At 45.2% G+C, this 17,904-nt stretch overlaps 1 protein-coding gene across 12 annotated transcripts in view; it reads right to left on the bottom strand.

The window, feature by feature from the left end:
* CCDC91 (coiled-coil domain containing 91) overlaps nt 1-17,904 on the bottom strand; it is a 519,220-nt gene that overhangs the window by 474,547 nt on the left and 26,769 nt on the right. For all 12 annotated transcript variants that reach the window (XM_075901356.1, XM_075901340.1, XM_075901312.1 and 9 more), the window contains 2 exons: nt 1,453-1,496; nt 176-254 (listed from right to left, as the gene is read on the bottom strand). In XM_075901356.1, coding sequence (XP_075757471.1) covers nt 176-254; nt 1,453-1,482 — 109 coding nt within the window. In that variant the 5' untranslated portion in view covers nt 1,483-1,496. The remainder of the gene's footprint in view (nt 1-175; nt 255-1,452; nt 1,497-17,904) is intronic.

Raw genomic sequence — 17,904 nt, 5'->3', positions numbered from 1 at the left:
ATTTTAGAGCATCCCAAAATAGATTCTCGACACAAGAACATTCTGAAGCCAGGCCCATGCTACTGCCAAGAAAGCAACCACTGCTTTACTAAGAATATCTGAGAGCTGGCAGAGAGCTGTTGCCTAGAGAGGGAAGAGAACATGAAAGAGAAGAGCTGAGATTGATTACCAGTACCTGCAGGAAATGCTGCCCAAGGAATAGCAGGAAAAGTAGTTTGTGTTTCACCATCTCCACCTTCAAATGTCTCTGCTGCCTACAGATATGGGAAATACTGTTATGTTAGTCTTCTAAACTTATGTAGAGATTTTCCAGGAGGCATGTTCTAATGATCACTTTTATTACAGCTTATCAAACATTTCAAATATACTCCTTTAACAATGACCTCTACTACACTGAATTAGTGCATGTGAAAGAACATATTTTTACTGTATTTGTTCAACTTTAATAAGCATGCACTAAAAAAAAAAACTACAGAAATCACTGACGTACATCATTAATCAGAAAAACACTTGATTGGGATTGGCTGCTTCATCGGGCTTAAAAGCACAGGTAAACTTAAGAAAAAGCTATGAATAAACTGGATATGAAATACAGATATAATCACAGACAACTAAGCAAGCACACTAAAATCTTTTATTTAAATTTACAAATGTTGCACCTTAAACAAAATATCTTTTATGTGATGTGCAGAGGTAAGTTCACATCACATAAACTGGTATTAACTAACTGAACAAAAATTCAACTGCCCAGATATATTAAAAACTAGGCCAAAGTTTTAAAATTGTAATGCCTAATGTTAGGTATTTAAATACATAGACATTTAGTTAGGAGGCCTGATTTTCAAAGATGCTGAGCATCTCTAATTTACGTTCTGCCTAAAGAAAAAATAAATTATACTGCTTATTAGTGTTGGTTGGTAAATTTTGATTTAACTTTTACCAGTAGATTTCCGATAATCCGGAACCTTTGGGACCTAAGTGGTGCCGGATTATCGGATATGATGGACTATCAGGAGGTACTATAAACTGGTTTTTATATATACACATACACATACACACACACACATACACACACACACACACACACTATACACTGTATATAAAGTGTTTTTAACCCTTTTTATTGTAGCAGAAGCACTGTCCAGCATCACACAATGCCAGTGGCAGACTGATTCAGTCCCATCTGGTTTCACTAGTTTCAGCTACTGCCGTTGCTGCCTTGTGACTCGTTTTTTGCCTAAGCTCTCTCAATAGGCTCTTGCCATTTTGATGCCAGACTACTGGGAGTGTCGTACAATTGGATGCCGGACTACTGGAGTTTTCCCGTATGCACAATTTTCATGTTAACATCAGAACTATTACTAATCATAATATACCGCATGCTCCTCCAAATGATGCAATTTCAAAAGTTTGTAAAGTGAGCAATTTTTCAAGGTCAGCAATATGACATACCTCAAAGCCTCCAAAATCATCATCATCCATTTTCCAGTTGGCACCTAGAAGATATAAAATAAATTTGATCAAAGAATCTAAGTTCTTGGCAGTCTGCCATAGAGTGGGCAGATGTGTTCTGCATAGCAAAAGCTTTCAGGCAGGCTTCAAAGATATCCTAAAGAATAACACATTACAACCGGCAAGTCTCAAGGAGACAAACATAGATAACCACAGACGATGCTGCATCTGAAAGAAGTAAGTGATACCAAGACAAGTAACCTCTATCAAGAGAAACCTTTGCTAGTTCAACTAAATTATTTTCTTAATCCCAGCTATTATCACTGACTTCTCATCCAGACTTGATCATAGGTAGGGATGCTGGGTAATGTGTAACTGAGTAGTCATGTAACTGCATCAAATGTTAGCAGTTACACAACTATTCGATAATCCCTGGGGATGGGGCCGATAGTCAGTGCACTACCGACCCCATTTCCGAGAATCCCACTGCTACCCAGTGCTGCTGCCTCTCTATCAGAGACAGCAGCATTAGGTGGTAGGCGGGAGCTGGTTCACAAGGGGAGCCGGTTAAAAAATCAGCTTTCCATGCAGACCAGCTCCTAACTGCCATTCCTATCTGCAGGGCACCTCAGCTCCACGGCACAACCCCTGTCCACAAGGGGTCTGAGCTCCCCGTGGACATCCCACAGAGCAGCTTCTGTCCACAGCAAAAGAGAGAGGAAACAGCATGGAGGGGCAGATGGCTCTGCACAGCCAGCTTAAATTCCAGTTTCTCAAGTGTATCACTCCTACCTGCCCCCTCACACCTCTGTGTTACTGTCTCTCTATCAGATAGAGAGGCAGTGGGAGCGGGGAAGGGGAGGGGAGGGGAGGGAGAAATGTGTATAACTGACAGGATTAACCGATTCGGTTAAGCCTAGGATTTGCCTAGGTTTATCAGTTAATTGTGTAGTTGTCTACATGTTGACATCCCTAATAATAAGCCTACTGAAATTTCATTATTGTCCTTATCACCACAAAATATTTGAGAAGGCCAGAAAACAGAAATCATGTGGGACTCAACAGTGGAATTCCCCTAGTAAGGAAAAAAAATATTGTTCAAGATTTCATTAATGAAAGTAGCGATTTTAAATGTGAGTCTGCCTGTCTACCACCAGATAAAGCAGCCATGTCCAGTGTACCCTATAATCAGTAGCATTAAAAGCTGCTAGCTTACTTAGTCTCTTGGATATCACATCACCATTAAATGACTTGAGATCACCTATGGTAACCATGTCTTCAATGACATCTGAGTGGCTAGATTTATGACATACCACTGTATTATTTCTAATCTAAAGTAAAATGTTTTTTTCGTTACTAAAACTGGGATCTGTTCAACTATTAGATTTTTTTAAAGCTGGGGTTTTGTTTGTTTTACTTTCCAGCAGAACTTTCTAGCAGAATTAAACATTTCTGTATTTCTTCATTTACCATGTATTCTGAAGTTATATTCATCTGCCACGAATGGAAAAATACTTTTACATTTTAAAGTTCTTTTTCTAAATTGGCACTGTGGCTCAATTTAATAATATTTTCTGCTTTTCACATCTCTTAGCTGTCTGGCAGCAATAGCACAAACTCCAATTTAGAACAGGACTGTGGTGAATTTCTGGAAGTCTTTCTGTCACCACAAAGGTCCTTTCCTAGGTTTCATGGAAGGTGTTGATTTAGATTTTCAAAACTGATCAGCATTTTTGAGTTGTGGCCATGATATGTGACATTTTGATACACATTTTAGCTAAAAATGTCTTGTTTCTTCTGAAACACGCAAAGTAAGTTGAAAGTAAATCAAGCCATAAATTGTTACTCCTGAAAGAATTCAGCTAAACAAGTAATATATACTCAAAGTTTCTCCTGATAAAAGACTAAGAATAAGGATGAACCAAATAACTTCAATAAATGAAACAAAAATGGAAGACAAATTTATAAAATGTATTATTTTCCAGTTAATTTAAATGGCTAGCTGTGATGATTTCAGTAACATATGGCAGAAAACAAAAGATGCAGGTAGTTGCAAGAAATCCTAATGAATTAGAACATTATAAAAGAGTAATGTCTCCAAAGTCAGGCAGACATGAGTGTCGATATGCTGCTGAAAATCATTAGCAATACAGAAATAGTCTCTTCCAGGGCTTACCAAATGTTAATGAAATATAACTGATCAAATTAAATTGAAATTTGCATGGTTATGCCTAATAAGAGATGATTCAATTAAATAAAAAAAATTGTTCAATTTCCACATAACCCTGAAAAACAAAAATCAAACTCTCTAAGTTCACACAGCTTTTCGCAATGCAGATGCCAGATGGATATTTTTCATAGCACAGATACAAGGTGGACGAACCCAGTCCTAAGTGACTAGTCCTTTATTTATGACTGCACACTTAATTAACATTAATAGTTAAATGCACAGTACCAAAAAAAACCCAGGAGTAAAAAAACGACTGTGATGAAGAGTTGTTTTCTGGTCACAGAAATGTGATATGGAATTATACAAATAGAAAATATGTAGACAAAAACCCATTACTGAAGGTAAAGGAATCAAAATAAGTCACGGCACACTATTACCATTGCACATCATTAGCATGTATCTAAAAATAAGGACAGCTATCCAGCTACACAAAGTATTCAAAAATGTAAACCAGATTTAATAAATTTATAACAGTTTGAAAAGATGTTGAAACTATGTCAATATTTTAGGGCCTGATTCAATACTCATTAAAAGTTCATGGGAGTCTGTCAGACAATAAGTTTTGGAACAGGTCACTAAAGAATATTTGAAAGAAAATGGAAGTTAGTATGTAAAACTTTAAACACATACAAAAAATAAACCTAGCAATTATCACATTTTCAGCTTCACTACGTGTAGTATCTAAGTTAACCTATTTATCCCATAAAAGATATTTTATTTTCATATGCTTTTAAACTAATTTTAGTCACTTGACAGTATGTGTTGTAAACCCAATTGAAATAACCACTGTATCTTTTGGGGGGGGGGGTTAATAAGAGTTACTCACCTGGTGCAGTAACGTCTGTTCTTCGAGATGTGTGTCCCCGTGAGTGCTCCACTCGAGGTGCTGGGCTCATCCCTGCGCCACAAACCGGAGGAATTTTCACTAGCAGTAGCCCCCTGCCGGACCGCGCATGCGCGAGTGCTCCTTCGCGCCTTTCATCTGAGCGCGGTCCGGTCTTGTCAGTTTCCTCCCAACCGGAAGCATCTGAAAGACATAAATAGAGGCTCCGAAGCAGGGAGGAGGGTGGGACGTGGAGCACCCACGGGGACACACATCTCGAAGAACAGACGTTACTGCACCAGGTGAGTAACTCTCTTTTCTTCATCGAGTAGTGTCCCCGAGGGTGCTCCACTCGAGGTGAGTACACAGCAGTGGTCCAGCGTGACCTGAGTGCTTCGGACCTATCGCTTTCGGGCTGTAGACAAGACAACCTGAGCTACCCTCGAATCAAAGGTAAGTATGTTCGCAAGGGCATAGTGTTTAGCGAATGTGAGGGTGGACGACCAGGTTGCTGCACGGCATATGTCCTGCAATGGTACTCCATGAAGATAGGCAATGGATGTAGCTATGCCCCGGGTGGAATGAGCACGAAGACCGCTCGGAAGAGACTTGTTGCGCAAGGCGTAACATTGCGTGATGCAAGCAATGACCAACCGGGAAATACGCTGTGCAGAAAGTAGTTTGCCTTTGGAGCGTTCGGCTGTAGAAAGGAAAAGCCGTTGAGATTTTCTAAAGACTCGAGTTCTGTCAAGGTAAAAGGCCAGTGCTCGCCTGACATCTAGGGTGTGTAGACGTGCTTCTTCCAATGAGGAGTGAGGCTTTGGGTAGAAAGTCGGTAGAATTATAGGCTCATTTATATGGAAAGCAGAGTTGACCTTTGGCAAAAACGCTGGTTGGACACGCAGTACTGCCGCATGACTGAAGAACTGCGTATACGGCGGATCGGCGGAAAGAGCTGCTAATTCGCTTACTCGACGCGCCGACGTGATGGCAAGTAGAAACACAGTTTTCATCGTGAGCATCCGTAGACCACACGTTGCAAGCGGCTCAAAGGGTGTGCGAGTCAGAGCGTCCAATACCAGAGGTAAGTCCCAAGGCTCTGGTGGGATCCTGTGGGCCGGATACAAGTTGCCTAGCCCCTTCAGAAATCTCTTGGTGATAGGGTGGGCGAACACTGAAAAGCCGTCAACGGGAAGACGGAAGACTGAAATTGCCGCTAGATGCACCCTCAGGGAAGAAATAGTTAGTCCCGTCGTCTTTAGATGCATCACATAATCCAGTATCTGTTGTATAGACGATAAGTGAGGGTCAAGATCCTTTGCCAAACACCACGAATGGAAACGGCGCCATTTATAGAGCTAGGATTTACGCGTTGTACTGCATCTACTGTTAACCAACACGCGTCTCACTTCTTGGGAACATAAGAGTTCCGAAGCTTGGAGCCAACTAGGAGCCATGCTGTGAGGTGCATGCGGTCGATGGCTGGGTGAAGAACCGTGCCGTGTTTCTGGGATAGCAAGTTGGACAGCTGCGGTAGTCGTCGTGGATAGGCCGCTGACATTCTCGACAGCTGTGTTAACCAAATCTGTCTGGGCCAGAAAGGTGCTATCAGAATCACTGTTGCGCCATCCAGTGCTATCTTCTCCAAAACCCTTGGAATGAGTGGAAGAGGAGGAAAGGCGTACAGCAATTGGTGGTGATTCCAGTCCAGAAGGAAGGCATCCCCGAGAGAGTTCATGCCGATGCCTGCTCGTGAGCAATACTGAGGACATTTCCTGTTGTGTCGAGTGGCGAACAAGTCCACACCTTGGGAAAACCCCATTGCAAGAAGATGTCGCGGAGCACTTCGGGATGCAATTCCCACTCGTGCTGTGAGAGGAAATGCCTGCTCAGAGTATCGGCAATTACATTGTCCTTGCCAGGGAGGTATGCTGCAGTTATGGTGATACCTTGTTGAATAGCCCAATTCCACAGGCGCACAGCCTCCACACACAGGGAGCGGGAGTGTGACCCCCCCTGCTTGTTGATATAATACACCGTGCATATGTTGTCGGTGAGAATCTGTATGGAATGTCCTCGGATGATGGGCAGAAAGTGCTTGCAAGCCTTGAAGACTGCTCTTAGTTCGAGAAAATGTATATGCTGTAGCGATTCCTGGGGCGTCCAGAGACCCTGCGCACGGAGCTCCCGAAGGTGGGCGCCCCAGCCGAGTAGAGAGGCATCTGTAGTGATTTGTAGAGATGGTTTTTTGGGCATGAAAGGGGACCCCTGTTAGCATGTTGAAGGGGTTGCCCCACCATGCCAGGGAAGACCGCACCTGACTGGGCAGAGAAACCACCCTGTTCGTACTGCGCACCTGGGGCATGTACACAGTGAACAGCCAATGTTGAAGACTTCGCATATGGAGTCTGGCATGTGGAACCACATACGTGGTGGCTGCCATGTGTCCCAATAGTTGCAAACAGGTAAGTATTCGGGACTTCGGGAAAATGGATAATGATTGTACCAGGTCCTGTATGAGTTGAAACCTCTTTACCAGCAAGTATGCCCTCGCGGTTAGGGAGTCGAGTCTTGCACCGATAAACTCCAGGTCGCGAGTAGGTGTTAGGAAGGACTTCTTGACATTGATTATGAGCCCGAGGGCTGTGAACAAAGCGGTAGTTATAGACACTGCCCTCATAGCCTCGTCGAGTGTGGAAGCCTTTAGCAGGCAATCGTCCAGGTATGGAAAGATTGTAATATCGAGGCGTCGCAGGTAGGCCGCCACTACCGCCAGGGTCTTGGAGAAAACCCGTGGGGCCGCCGATAGTCCGAAAGGCAGCATGCGATATTGATAGTGGTCGGACCCCACTGTGAACCGAAGGAATCTTCTGTGCGCCGGGTGTATCGTTATATGGAAGTAGGCGTCTTGAAGATCGAGGGACGCGAACCAATCCCCTTTGTCGAGAGCCGGGATGATTGAAGATAACGTGACCATCTTGAATTTTTGCCTTCTCAGATGACGGTTGAGCCGATGTAGGTCCAGGATAGGCCTCCAACCCCCTGATTTCTTCTGGGTGAGGAAATAGCGAGAGTAGAACCCTCTCCCCAAAAAGGGGGTCGGCACCCTTTCCACTGCCCCTAACATGAGAAGGCGTGACACCTCTTGATGTAGAAGCGTCTCGTGAGAGGCATCCCTGAAAAGGGACGGGGCAGGAGGGGAGGGAGGGGGAAGAGAGGTGAAGGGGATGACATATCCTCAAGTAATTATGTTGTGAACCCACCGGTCGGTGGATATGACAGCCCAACGATGCTGATAAGGTCTGAGAGGATGATGGAATACGCCTTTTGTGATATCCGGAGTCTCTGTTAACAGGGTGGTCCGAAGTCCCTCGATCAACCCATCAAACCTGCTGTCGGCCCTGCTGCTGGACAGGCGTCTTGTTGGGTTGCTGGCGACGCTTCTGGGGCCATTGTCTCGGCCTCTGTTGCTCGTATGGCCTGGCGCGTGGCGTTGCATATGAGAATGGTCTTTGTCTATTGTAGGGTATGTATCTCCTACGTTTGTAGGGGGGGGTGTACATCCCTAGCGTTTTCAAAGTCATACGTGTATCCTTGCCCGAGTGGAAGACCTGATCTGTCGACTGAGCAAATAGCGATTTGCGATCGAAGGGCAAATCCTCCACCTTGGCCTGCATCTCCTTCGGGACAGCGGCCTGATGCAGCCAAAACGCCCGACGCATGACTATGGCCGAAGCTGCGGATCTAGCAGCTACGTCAGCCGTGTCAAGGGCGATCTGCAAGGCTGTTCGGGCGACTGTATAGCCCTCTTGTATCACTGCCTTGAGCATCTGACGTTTGGAATCCGGCAAGTGCTCAAATAAAGGGATCAGTTTCGAATAGTTATCGAAATCATGGTTTGCTAGTTGTGCCGCAAAGTTACACATCCTCAGGGCAGAAGTAGAGGAGGAATATACTTTCCTGCCCAAGATATCCAGACGTTTGGCCTCCTTGTCATTTGAGGGATTCTTGGTCTGAGATGATCTTGTTCTCTGTTGCGCGGCGTCCACGACAAGGGAGTTAGGCTGAGGATGCGTAAAGAGAAACTCCATATCTTTCTGAGTGATGAAGTACTTCTTGTCCGACCGCTTATTAGTTGGTAGCGAAGTGGCCAGGGTCTGCCAGATGTCGTTGGCGATCTCCAGTATAGCTTCATCAAAGGGAAAAGCGAGTATTGACTTTTGGGAAGGTTGCAGATTCTTAAGCAATCGATGTTGTTTCTGTTGCACGTCCACGGTCTGAACGTCCTGGGATTGTGCAACTCTCTTGAAGAGCTCCTGGAACTGCTTGTGGTCCTCCGTAGGAGACAAGTCCGCAGGGACCACTGCGTCATCCGGCGAGGATGAGGAACGCTGCGCCGGGGAATCAGGGCTCTGCTGTCCTTGAAGAGCAGTGTGGTCCTGCTTATCCTCCTGATATTGCGAATCCAAATCCCCAGCCGAGGATGGTGGCGCAACATAAAGAGTAGACTTGTGCAGACCGTGTGGAGAATGATGCCGAGAAGATTGCAGTGATCGCGATCGCGAATACCTTCTGCGGTGAGATGAATGAGAAGAGTACTCGTGATAATATCTATCCTCCCTCCGACTGCAGCAGGGAGAACGGCTGTATCTTCTCACTGTGTCATACCGACGATGGCAGTCTGTACGTCTTGGGGATCTTGGTGAAAGGGATCTCCTACAGTAGCGTAAGGGAGACCTCGAGTAGCGATCCCGATAGTACCGACGTGGCGATGAATGACGAGGTGACCTATAGTAGGGTTCCCTGGAGGTCGTGTAACGGTGAATACGACGACGGTAATCAGCATGGGACGAGGTAGGTGAGTCAGGTCCAGGTGAGAAGGTGACACTGTCCGGTGTTATTGATGGTGTCTGGACCCTTGCAGTCTTTTGTTGCGCTTTGGTTGGCACCGAGGCATTGCAGGCAGGCTGAGGAGGTGCTTGTGTCAGAACAGCAGACAGTGAAGAAGCCTCTGCCACTTGAACGTCTGCCACGTGAACGGCAGAGTAAAGGCTCGGTGCAGCTTGATCCCCCGGAAAGGTGAAAGCAGGAGGCTGGGCTGGCAGAGACTCTTGCGGCGGAGGTGCATCCGGTGCCGATATGTCCGGCACCGAGGAGCCCAGAGCGGCACCTATGGAAGGCGCTGTGGGTGCCGTCACAGCTGGCTGCGGGTGCGCATGCGCCGGAACTCCCAGTGCCGGGGCTTCTCTTGCCGGCTCTGCAATGGCCGTTAAAGCCGTTGCCAGCACCGACTCCGCTCTCGACCCCTTCTTGGGTGTCGGAGCGGAGCTTTTGGGGCAGGCTGCAGTTGGGGCAGAAGAGCTACGGCCCTTGCCCGCCTTGCCCGCGGGGAGTCTCGGCACATAGCCAGAGCTCCCCGGCTTGTCCGCAGTGGCGCTCGGCGTCCCGTGGATCTTGGGGGCTTGCCCGGCTTGCTCAGGAAATGCAGAGTGTGGCTCGGAGACCTCCGGAGCTTGGAGAGCCTTATTGAACAAAAGGACTCTCAACCTCAGCTCCCGATCCTTTCTAGCGCGAGCTGTCATCTTCGCGCAGTGACTACACTTGGCTGGGACATGAGTGTCCCCGAGACATCTGACACACCGGGAGTGTCCATCTGAGATGGGGATAGCCTCCTGGCACTGGAGGCACTTCTTGAAGCCGGGTGATCCTGGCATTCTTGAGTCCTTTGGTTATTAGTCAATTACAGTCAGGAAAGCCCTGACCGACCGCTGAAGAAAAGCAGCTTTTCTTTTCTTCTTTTTTTTTTTTTTCTTTAAAAAGGGGGAACTACAACTAGAACAGTGTAACAGATAACTACCTATCACTAACCAAATAACAACTATAACTAGGAAGGTTTTTCCCTTTCCCCTCAGAGAGGAGAAGGGAGCCTCAACTAACTCCGTCTGCAGCTGCGGACGGTTGGAGAGAAACTGACAAGACCGGACCGCGCTCAGATGAAAGGCGTGAAGGGGCACTCGCGCATGCGCGGTCTGGCAGGGGGCTACTGCTAGTGAAAATTCCTCCGGTTTGCGGCGCCGGGACGAGCCCAGCACCTCGAGTGGAGCACCCTCGGGGACACTACTCGATGAAGAACTATTAGATACATAAACTCTCTGATATACACCTAACAGATGCAGAAGAATAATTTAGTAATTTTGTAATAACCATAAGGGTTGGCCAGAAGCCTGGGGATTAAGGGGTTAACTATGTCCCTGTACCTAGCCAAGAATCTGCTCAGCCAATAGTAATGCAGGTAGGGATTTCAAACTGGGACAAAGGATTTTTAACTTTTTCCTCCTTTGTCTCTGGGCCACAGTTTTCACTCTAGATACTGAGGGAGACAGAAGACATGTCTCTCTCCAAGAAAAAGACTCTTCATAATGCATAAGTAGAATAAAGTTAGATAAATCAGTCAGGTTTTGTTTTCTGGTTTGGGATTTTGGATCTGATGACTGTGCTCTTGCAAATGTTTTTTCCTTCCTTTTGTAACTACGTCCTGAGCCCATGGGGGTCCCCCATGAGTATATTAATAGATGACTTTTTCCATCTAGTCATTATGCTTGCAACAGTAGCATTGTTTTGGATAAAAGTTTTTTCTTTTTTTTCTTTTTTTAAATTAACCTGGTTTATTTCTGTGTCCTGGAAAATCTGTCTGTGGGATCCGCATGCCTTTGATGAGGGGACAGTAATCACAGCCTGCAACTTGTATTTTCTCTTTTCTTTTCAAATTCTTTAGAGAAAAGAGCTTGGGGTGTCCTGGGACTGGTTTCAGTGTCCATCCCTGTTTGTGGGTTCAAAAGCACTTGATAGTGGCAGCAGATTCCCCAAAATCCAGGTATTAGGATTTGGGGGGAGTTTTTGTATCTTATAATCTTATAGCATCAGTATGTCATCTACTGCAACTGTACCATGGACAGAAAAGTATGTAATGTATTTTATCTAATATGATCGATCAACCAGAAATAAAGAACATCAGCACCATGTAGTCAGTGGTTCCAAAGATGAACAAAAAGTGCTTTGTGGACCATTTGTAGTCCATAGACCACAGGTTCAGAGCCATCACATTAAAAAGTTTATTCACCTAAAATGGGGAGTGAATTTTTATTTGACTCCACTTAGCATAGGTTAGATCGCAGTTGTAGAACTATATTCATTAATTGTGGGCATAAGACTTTAACAAAGGCAAACAAATTGGAACAAGTTCAGAAACAGGACCGACAACAGGTTGGGAAACTTTTGAGAAATGGGCAGGTAAATTGATGATAATTATATAAAATACGTGAAAATGTTATAGAATGAACCAAGCTCAATTATTTTCATTCACCACAGAAGATGGAACAAGTAGTAATTGGCATAAACGTAAGTACAAAAAAAAAATGTTTACTATTAGGAAGAATTTTAGAACATTAGGCAATATAGCAAAGTTATGTTACTTGTCAATGGGGGCCAGTCAGTTGTTAGAGTGAATCTATAACCAGCATTTAATGCAGCGGACATGGCTGCCAGATGATCACTGGCCATTATGGCTGTTATGACGTATCGCCTGGCTTCAATTATCAGGGTGTTACAAAGACGACCAAATGATGAAGGATCTCCCATTTTGAACTGTGAGATTAAATGATCTCTCAATTTGCTGTAGTTCACAAATATATTTGCATTTATACCAATTCGGGATCTTATTGAAAGAAAGACACTTTTATAAAAGGACGTTGCTAAAAATCTATAGTTAAAAATAATAAGAATCTGCTAAAAACAAAACATATCACATATTTCACTTTTTAATTTATATTTTTCCTTTAGGAATGAAGTTAGAAATTATGGTGGGCATATCTGTCAATTCCTCTCCGAAAAATAGTGGATGTAATGTAGCATAAAATGTGGAGACATTTTAATTGTAGTTCTACAGGAATATAATGATATATATACAGACTTCTAACCCATGAAGCTGGTGGAGAATAAGAATGTTAAGACACGATTAACCAACTAATCGTGTACTCGATACAATTTGTATCAAGTACATTAGTCAATAAAAAATGGTGCTCTGTCCCAGCTTGTACCAGTTCAGGAGCTACCCCCGCTGTATCTCTGCAGTTTAAATGTAGTAGGAGCCAAGTACTCAAGCATCCCATCTCCTACTACATTTAAACTACAGTGGGAGTAGGTCCTAGACCAACATGAGTCAGGACAGAGCCAGGACTGCTGAGGCTCTGCATTTTATATGTATTGAGAGCCAGGTGACACTTAATACATTTAAAATACTGAGCTGCAGCAGTCCCAGACAGGTGCGAGCCAGGACTGAGCCAGGCTTGTTCAGTCCTGGCTCGTACGGACTCCAACAGCCCCTGTCCACGGCAGCCAGGGCTGGCCACAAACAGGGATGGCTTTGCAGCAGACTCACCTAACACCACTCCTGCTGCCTTTGCTAGAGGCAGCAGAGTAGTGGGGGAGAGGAAGGGAGACAAGCAGCACTGTGAAGACAGTGATACCTCTGATACAGAGGCAGCAAAGTGGGGGTGGAAGTGAGTAGTCAAGTAGTCAACTCGACTACTCACTTACATCCCTAGTGGAGAGCTGAATCCTGTGATATTTTATTATACACATTGTCTTATGTTTGTGATGCCAGTCAAACATTTTTAGAAGTGTGCAGTAAGACATACATGAAAAGATCTGATAAAGAGAATAAAGTCCAAATATTTAAGATTTCATTTCATGTTTTTCTTTTTAACTGAAGTAGTAGGGTTCAAAGTCCTGTATGAAAAGTAAAGAATGATCTGTGTCAATTTTCAAAGCTCTCTGCATTTCTAAAATACAAGTTTAGCTATTAGTTATCACCTAAGGAGGCATAAAGTTCAACAAAAGTCATCATCACAAAATCAGGTGTGCAGGGGGGGGAGAAAGGGAAAATTAATACTGTTTCTAATTTGAAAAATGACACATTACTAATTATAATATTTGTGTGTGATTTTTACAAAAATTGCTTTAATAGAATTTATACAAACTCTTCATTAACAACTTAAGAATTCGTGCCAAAACAGAACATATGAGGTAGGAAATGGGGATAATTATTTCCTGAGAGATATTCTAAACTCTTCTAAATGGAAATACGTTACTTTACATTGAGTGTTCCTCACTGATCAACCTTGGATAACCTACAGTTTTTTTAATAGGATAACTGTAATATTTCTCAGTAGAGCCAAAGTTAAGCATTGTAAAAATCCATTAAGAAATAAACGTAAGCTTCTTATTTTGGAGAATTACTTAAAAGGCATTTAGACTTGGAAACTAAGTTTCAGAGTTTTTTTAATCATTACATAAGAGTATTATTCAAATACCGCACATTACATTTTCAAGGAAACATAAATAAATTAATTGTTGATTTGAACACATTTATTTACTAGTCCTGACCACAGTGGTTTTGGGACTATAATGTGTAGCATCATTATTGTACTAATTGAGCTGAAGATATGTAAAATGCCTTTATTGACAAGACAGATGTAAACTTCCAATTGGGGTTTTTAAGTACTGAGAGTATATATAAAAGGTCCAACTACAAGCATGACTATTCATTGTGAGAAATGGAATCAGATTCTAGCCCTTAGCCCATGTCTTCTATGACCCAGTTCCACAAATACAAATAATAAATCCAAATCCATCTTTTCTGTCTGGTAAAGTAGAAATCAACAACTTTTGCAGCTTTTTCTACTTTTGTTTATCTCTTTCCATTAGCTATAGGGGAAAAACACAACACTTATTACACAACATTAAAGGGAATATACCTGAAGAAAATTAGCCTTTTTTCAGGAACCAGCCAACAAAAGAACAAATGGAGGGATTTTGATTTATTTTAGTGGTTTCCAATGCGGTGCCCATGGGCGCCATGGCGCCCGCCGGGCCATTTCTGTGCATCCACCGAGTGACCGGGGCCAGCCCCGCTCCTGGGCACGTGGTGCATGGGCGGTGCCAGCCCCTGAGCGCACAGCGTATGGGTGGCCCCGCTCCCGGGTGCATGGCCCAAGGGCTGTGCCAGCCCCATGCGCACAGCGTATGGGCGGTGTCGGCCCCTGGGCGTGAGGCACATGGGCGGACCCACCCCCGGGTGCGTGGTACATGGGCTGTGCCGGCCCCGGGCGCATGGCATATGAGCATCCCCGCCCCTGGGCATGTGGCACAAGAGTGGCACCGGCCCCAGGCACACAGCACATGGGCACTGCTGGCTCCTGGGAGTGTGGCACAGGAGTGGCGCCGGCTCCAGGAGTGCAGCGCATGGGTGGCGCTGGCACCGGGCATGCAGCGTATGGGCGGCCCCGCCCCCAGGTGGACAGCGCAATGGCTGTGCTGGCACCAGGCACACGGCATATGGGCGATGCTGGCCCCTGGGAGTGTGGCCGGCCCTGGGTACGCGGCACAGGGGCAGCACCAGCCCCGGGCATGCAGCACGTTGGTGGCCCCACCCCTAGATGTCTGGCAGCCCCAAAAGGTTGGGGACCACTGATTTAGTCTGAAGAAGAGGGGGGTAAGGGGGGGGGGGGGAGAGAGAGAGAGAGAGAGAGATAGCAGCCTTCAGCTTCCTGGAGAGAGGTTCCAAAGAGGAGAGCAGCTGTTCTCAGAAGTGACATATGGCAGAACAAGGAGCAATGGTCTCAGGAGGTGTAAGTTGGATATTAGGAAAAACTATTTCACTAGGAAGGTGGTAATGTACGGGAATGGGTTAGCTAGGGAGGTGGTGAAATCTCCATCCCTAGAGGTTTTTAAGTCCCAGTTCCATGCTAGATGGGAGTCCTCTGTGTCTGAATTGGAGGAGGAAGTATATTTCATGCCGGGGCGAGGGGGGGAGAGAAGAGGAAGGACATTTCCAAGATTGCATTTCAAACCAAGTTTATATTGGTGTTAATGGCTTAAGGTAAGAAAGAAAAAAATATCTAAAAAAATATCTAAAACTCTGACTTTTTAAAATCCTATGTTACTAATTAATACATGGTAAATTGTGTTGTATTAAGTCCAGATCTTTGCTATGTGTTAGAGTTCTGGCTCTGATGAGTCACAAGTACCAAGTACTAGGTATAATGCTAGTTGTTTTATAAGATAAGCCCTTATTTGTAAGCTCTTTGAAATATATAGAAAATGTTAGAGAGAATACCGGTCCTAAGGATTACTATGCTTTCTTGGTAAGCAATGGAATAGAGACATGGTAAACAACGTAACAAACTTTGGGTATGTCTACACTGCATTCCTCTTCTGAGAGAGGAATGCAAATGCAGCTGAGCGAAATTGCAAATGAAGCGCTGATTTAATTTCCCACACTTCATTTGCATAATTGCAGCGAGCCGCTTTTCCAAAATACACTATTTTGAAAAAAGAAATCCTGCCTATATGCGATTATTTCGAAAGAAAACCCTTGTTTCAAAATTACCCTTAAACCTCATTTTATAAGGAGTAAGGGTAATTTCGAAAGAAGGGTTTTCTTTCAAAATATCCATGTGTAGACAGCATTTCTTTTTTCGAAATAAGGTATTTCGAAAAAGCGGCTGCATGCGATTATGCAAATTAAGCTCAGTAAATTCAAATCCGCACTTTATTTGCAATTTCGCTCAGCCGCATTTGCATTCCTCCCTCGCAGGTATACATACCCTTCCTAACGCACTGGGCATATAAACAAATGGCTTCACAGAAAGGAAATCCAGCTCTCCTCTGTTAAGAGTTAAAAGCAGAGCTTCCTGAGGCTGTGTGATATTCTGGGGATGAAAATGAAAAGTCAAGGGGAGCAGGGAGAGAGGATTAACAACGAGGAATATAAGCAATGGCTTGGAGAAAAAATTACAATAAGATGGGTATTCAACATTCTCTAGTACAGGGGTCAGCAACACCAGCATGAGTGCCACAAGCAGCACATGAGCCGATTTTTACTAGCGTATGGGGAGGAAGCTCAGCCCCACCCATCCCCCCCCCCCCCCCACAGTGGGGAGCCAGTGCTATATCCAAGTAGCTGCAGGCTCGAGCACCAACTCCAGCTTCCGGCTTGGGGGGGGGGGGGGGGGGGGGGGGGAGTGAGGGAAGAGAGGCACATGCATGCCTCCTGCTTTAGGAAGGGGCGGAGTTGGGCCTGCTCCACAGAGCCAGGGCTGATCAGCCAGCACACGGGGGCGTTCTGGGGCCTGGGCTGCACCACACTGCTCCCTGCGGGCTGTGTGCTGGGGAAGGGAGACTCCTGCTTGCTGGGCAGGGCAGGGGAGAGAGAAGAGGAGCACTCATGTCAAGGTGCCCCCTCTCCCACCCAGTATTCTAGCTCCACAGAGCAGAGGGGGGAAACAGGGCTTGGGATGGAAGTTTGCTGGCTACTTTTGGGAGTGATGCAGGGTCAGGGCAGGGGTGAGCCTGCCTTAACCCCACTGCACCACCATCCAGGTGCAGCCTGAGGTAAAGCAGTACCCCTGGAGCTCATATCCTGAAACCCTACCCCTATCATGAACCCCCTCCTACACCCCAAGCCTCTGCCCTAGCCCCGAGCACCCCTGCATCCAAACACCCTCCCAGAGCCTGCACCTAGAAGCTCCTCCGGGAGGGAAGATGGAGTGAGTAGGGGCGAAGCCTTGGAAAACAGAAATGAGGTGGTAGCAAGGGTATTTGGATTTGAGGTAGATCTTGGGTTGCACTTAAATTCAAAAAATGATCTCATTCTTTAAAAAGTTGGAGACCACTGCCCTAGAGCCTAAGAGGATCCACAAAATCCACTAACTCTGGAACCCCAGAAAAGTAAATCTGGCTTATAGGAAGCCCTGAATGTACCCTGTCCATTCCACTCAGCCTGTGGGGACTATAGTGCCAGAAGAGTGGGGTGTCAAAGTTGCCCCCCCCCCCCCCCATCAGTGAGGGTTGGGGTTTGGGGAAGAGTATTTGCCTTCTCACCTGTGTGATCCCCAGTGGATTTTTCGGTGGGTCGGTGACCCAACCCAAAAAAGGTTCCCCACCCCTGCCATAAATAAAGAAAACATTGAAACCTGTTGTGTTGGACATGATATTTTACTACATTTAAAATGTAGTTTGATAAACTAACATGAGAAAGCTAAAACATTTAATCTGTTTAATAATTTAAATTAAACCATTCTCCCCAGCTGCAGCACTAGCAAAATGGCTTGGGTGTATTTAATAATTAACGTTGAGTTTCCATTAGCAACTGGGAGTCCACAGAAAGGTTTGTTTTGATGCAGGTGGTCCACAGTGTGCAGTAGAGAGAGCCCCTTCCCCCCTATTGGGAGAGTGACATAGCCCAGAGAAGGAGCATTAAATCTTGGCACACCACTTCGGAAAGTTTGCCAGCCCCTTTGCTAGTAACTAAAGCTAATCATTAAAGCTTGAACCCTCA

This window comes from Pelodiscus sinensis, chromosome 1 (genome assembly GCF_049634645.1).
Source record: "Pelodiscus sinensis isolate JC-2024 chromosome 1, ASM4963464v1, whole genome shotgun sequence".
NCBI classification, from domain to species: domain Eukaryota; kingdom Metazoa; phylum Chordata; order Testudines; family Trionychidae; genus Pelodiscus; species Pelodiscus sinensis.
This window is presented reverse-complemented; position numbering and strand designations above follow the sequence as displayed.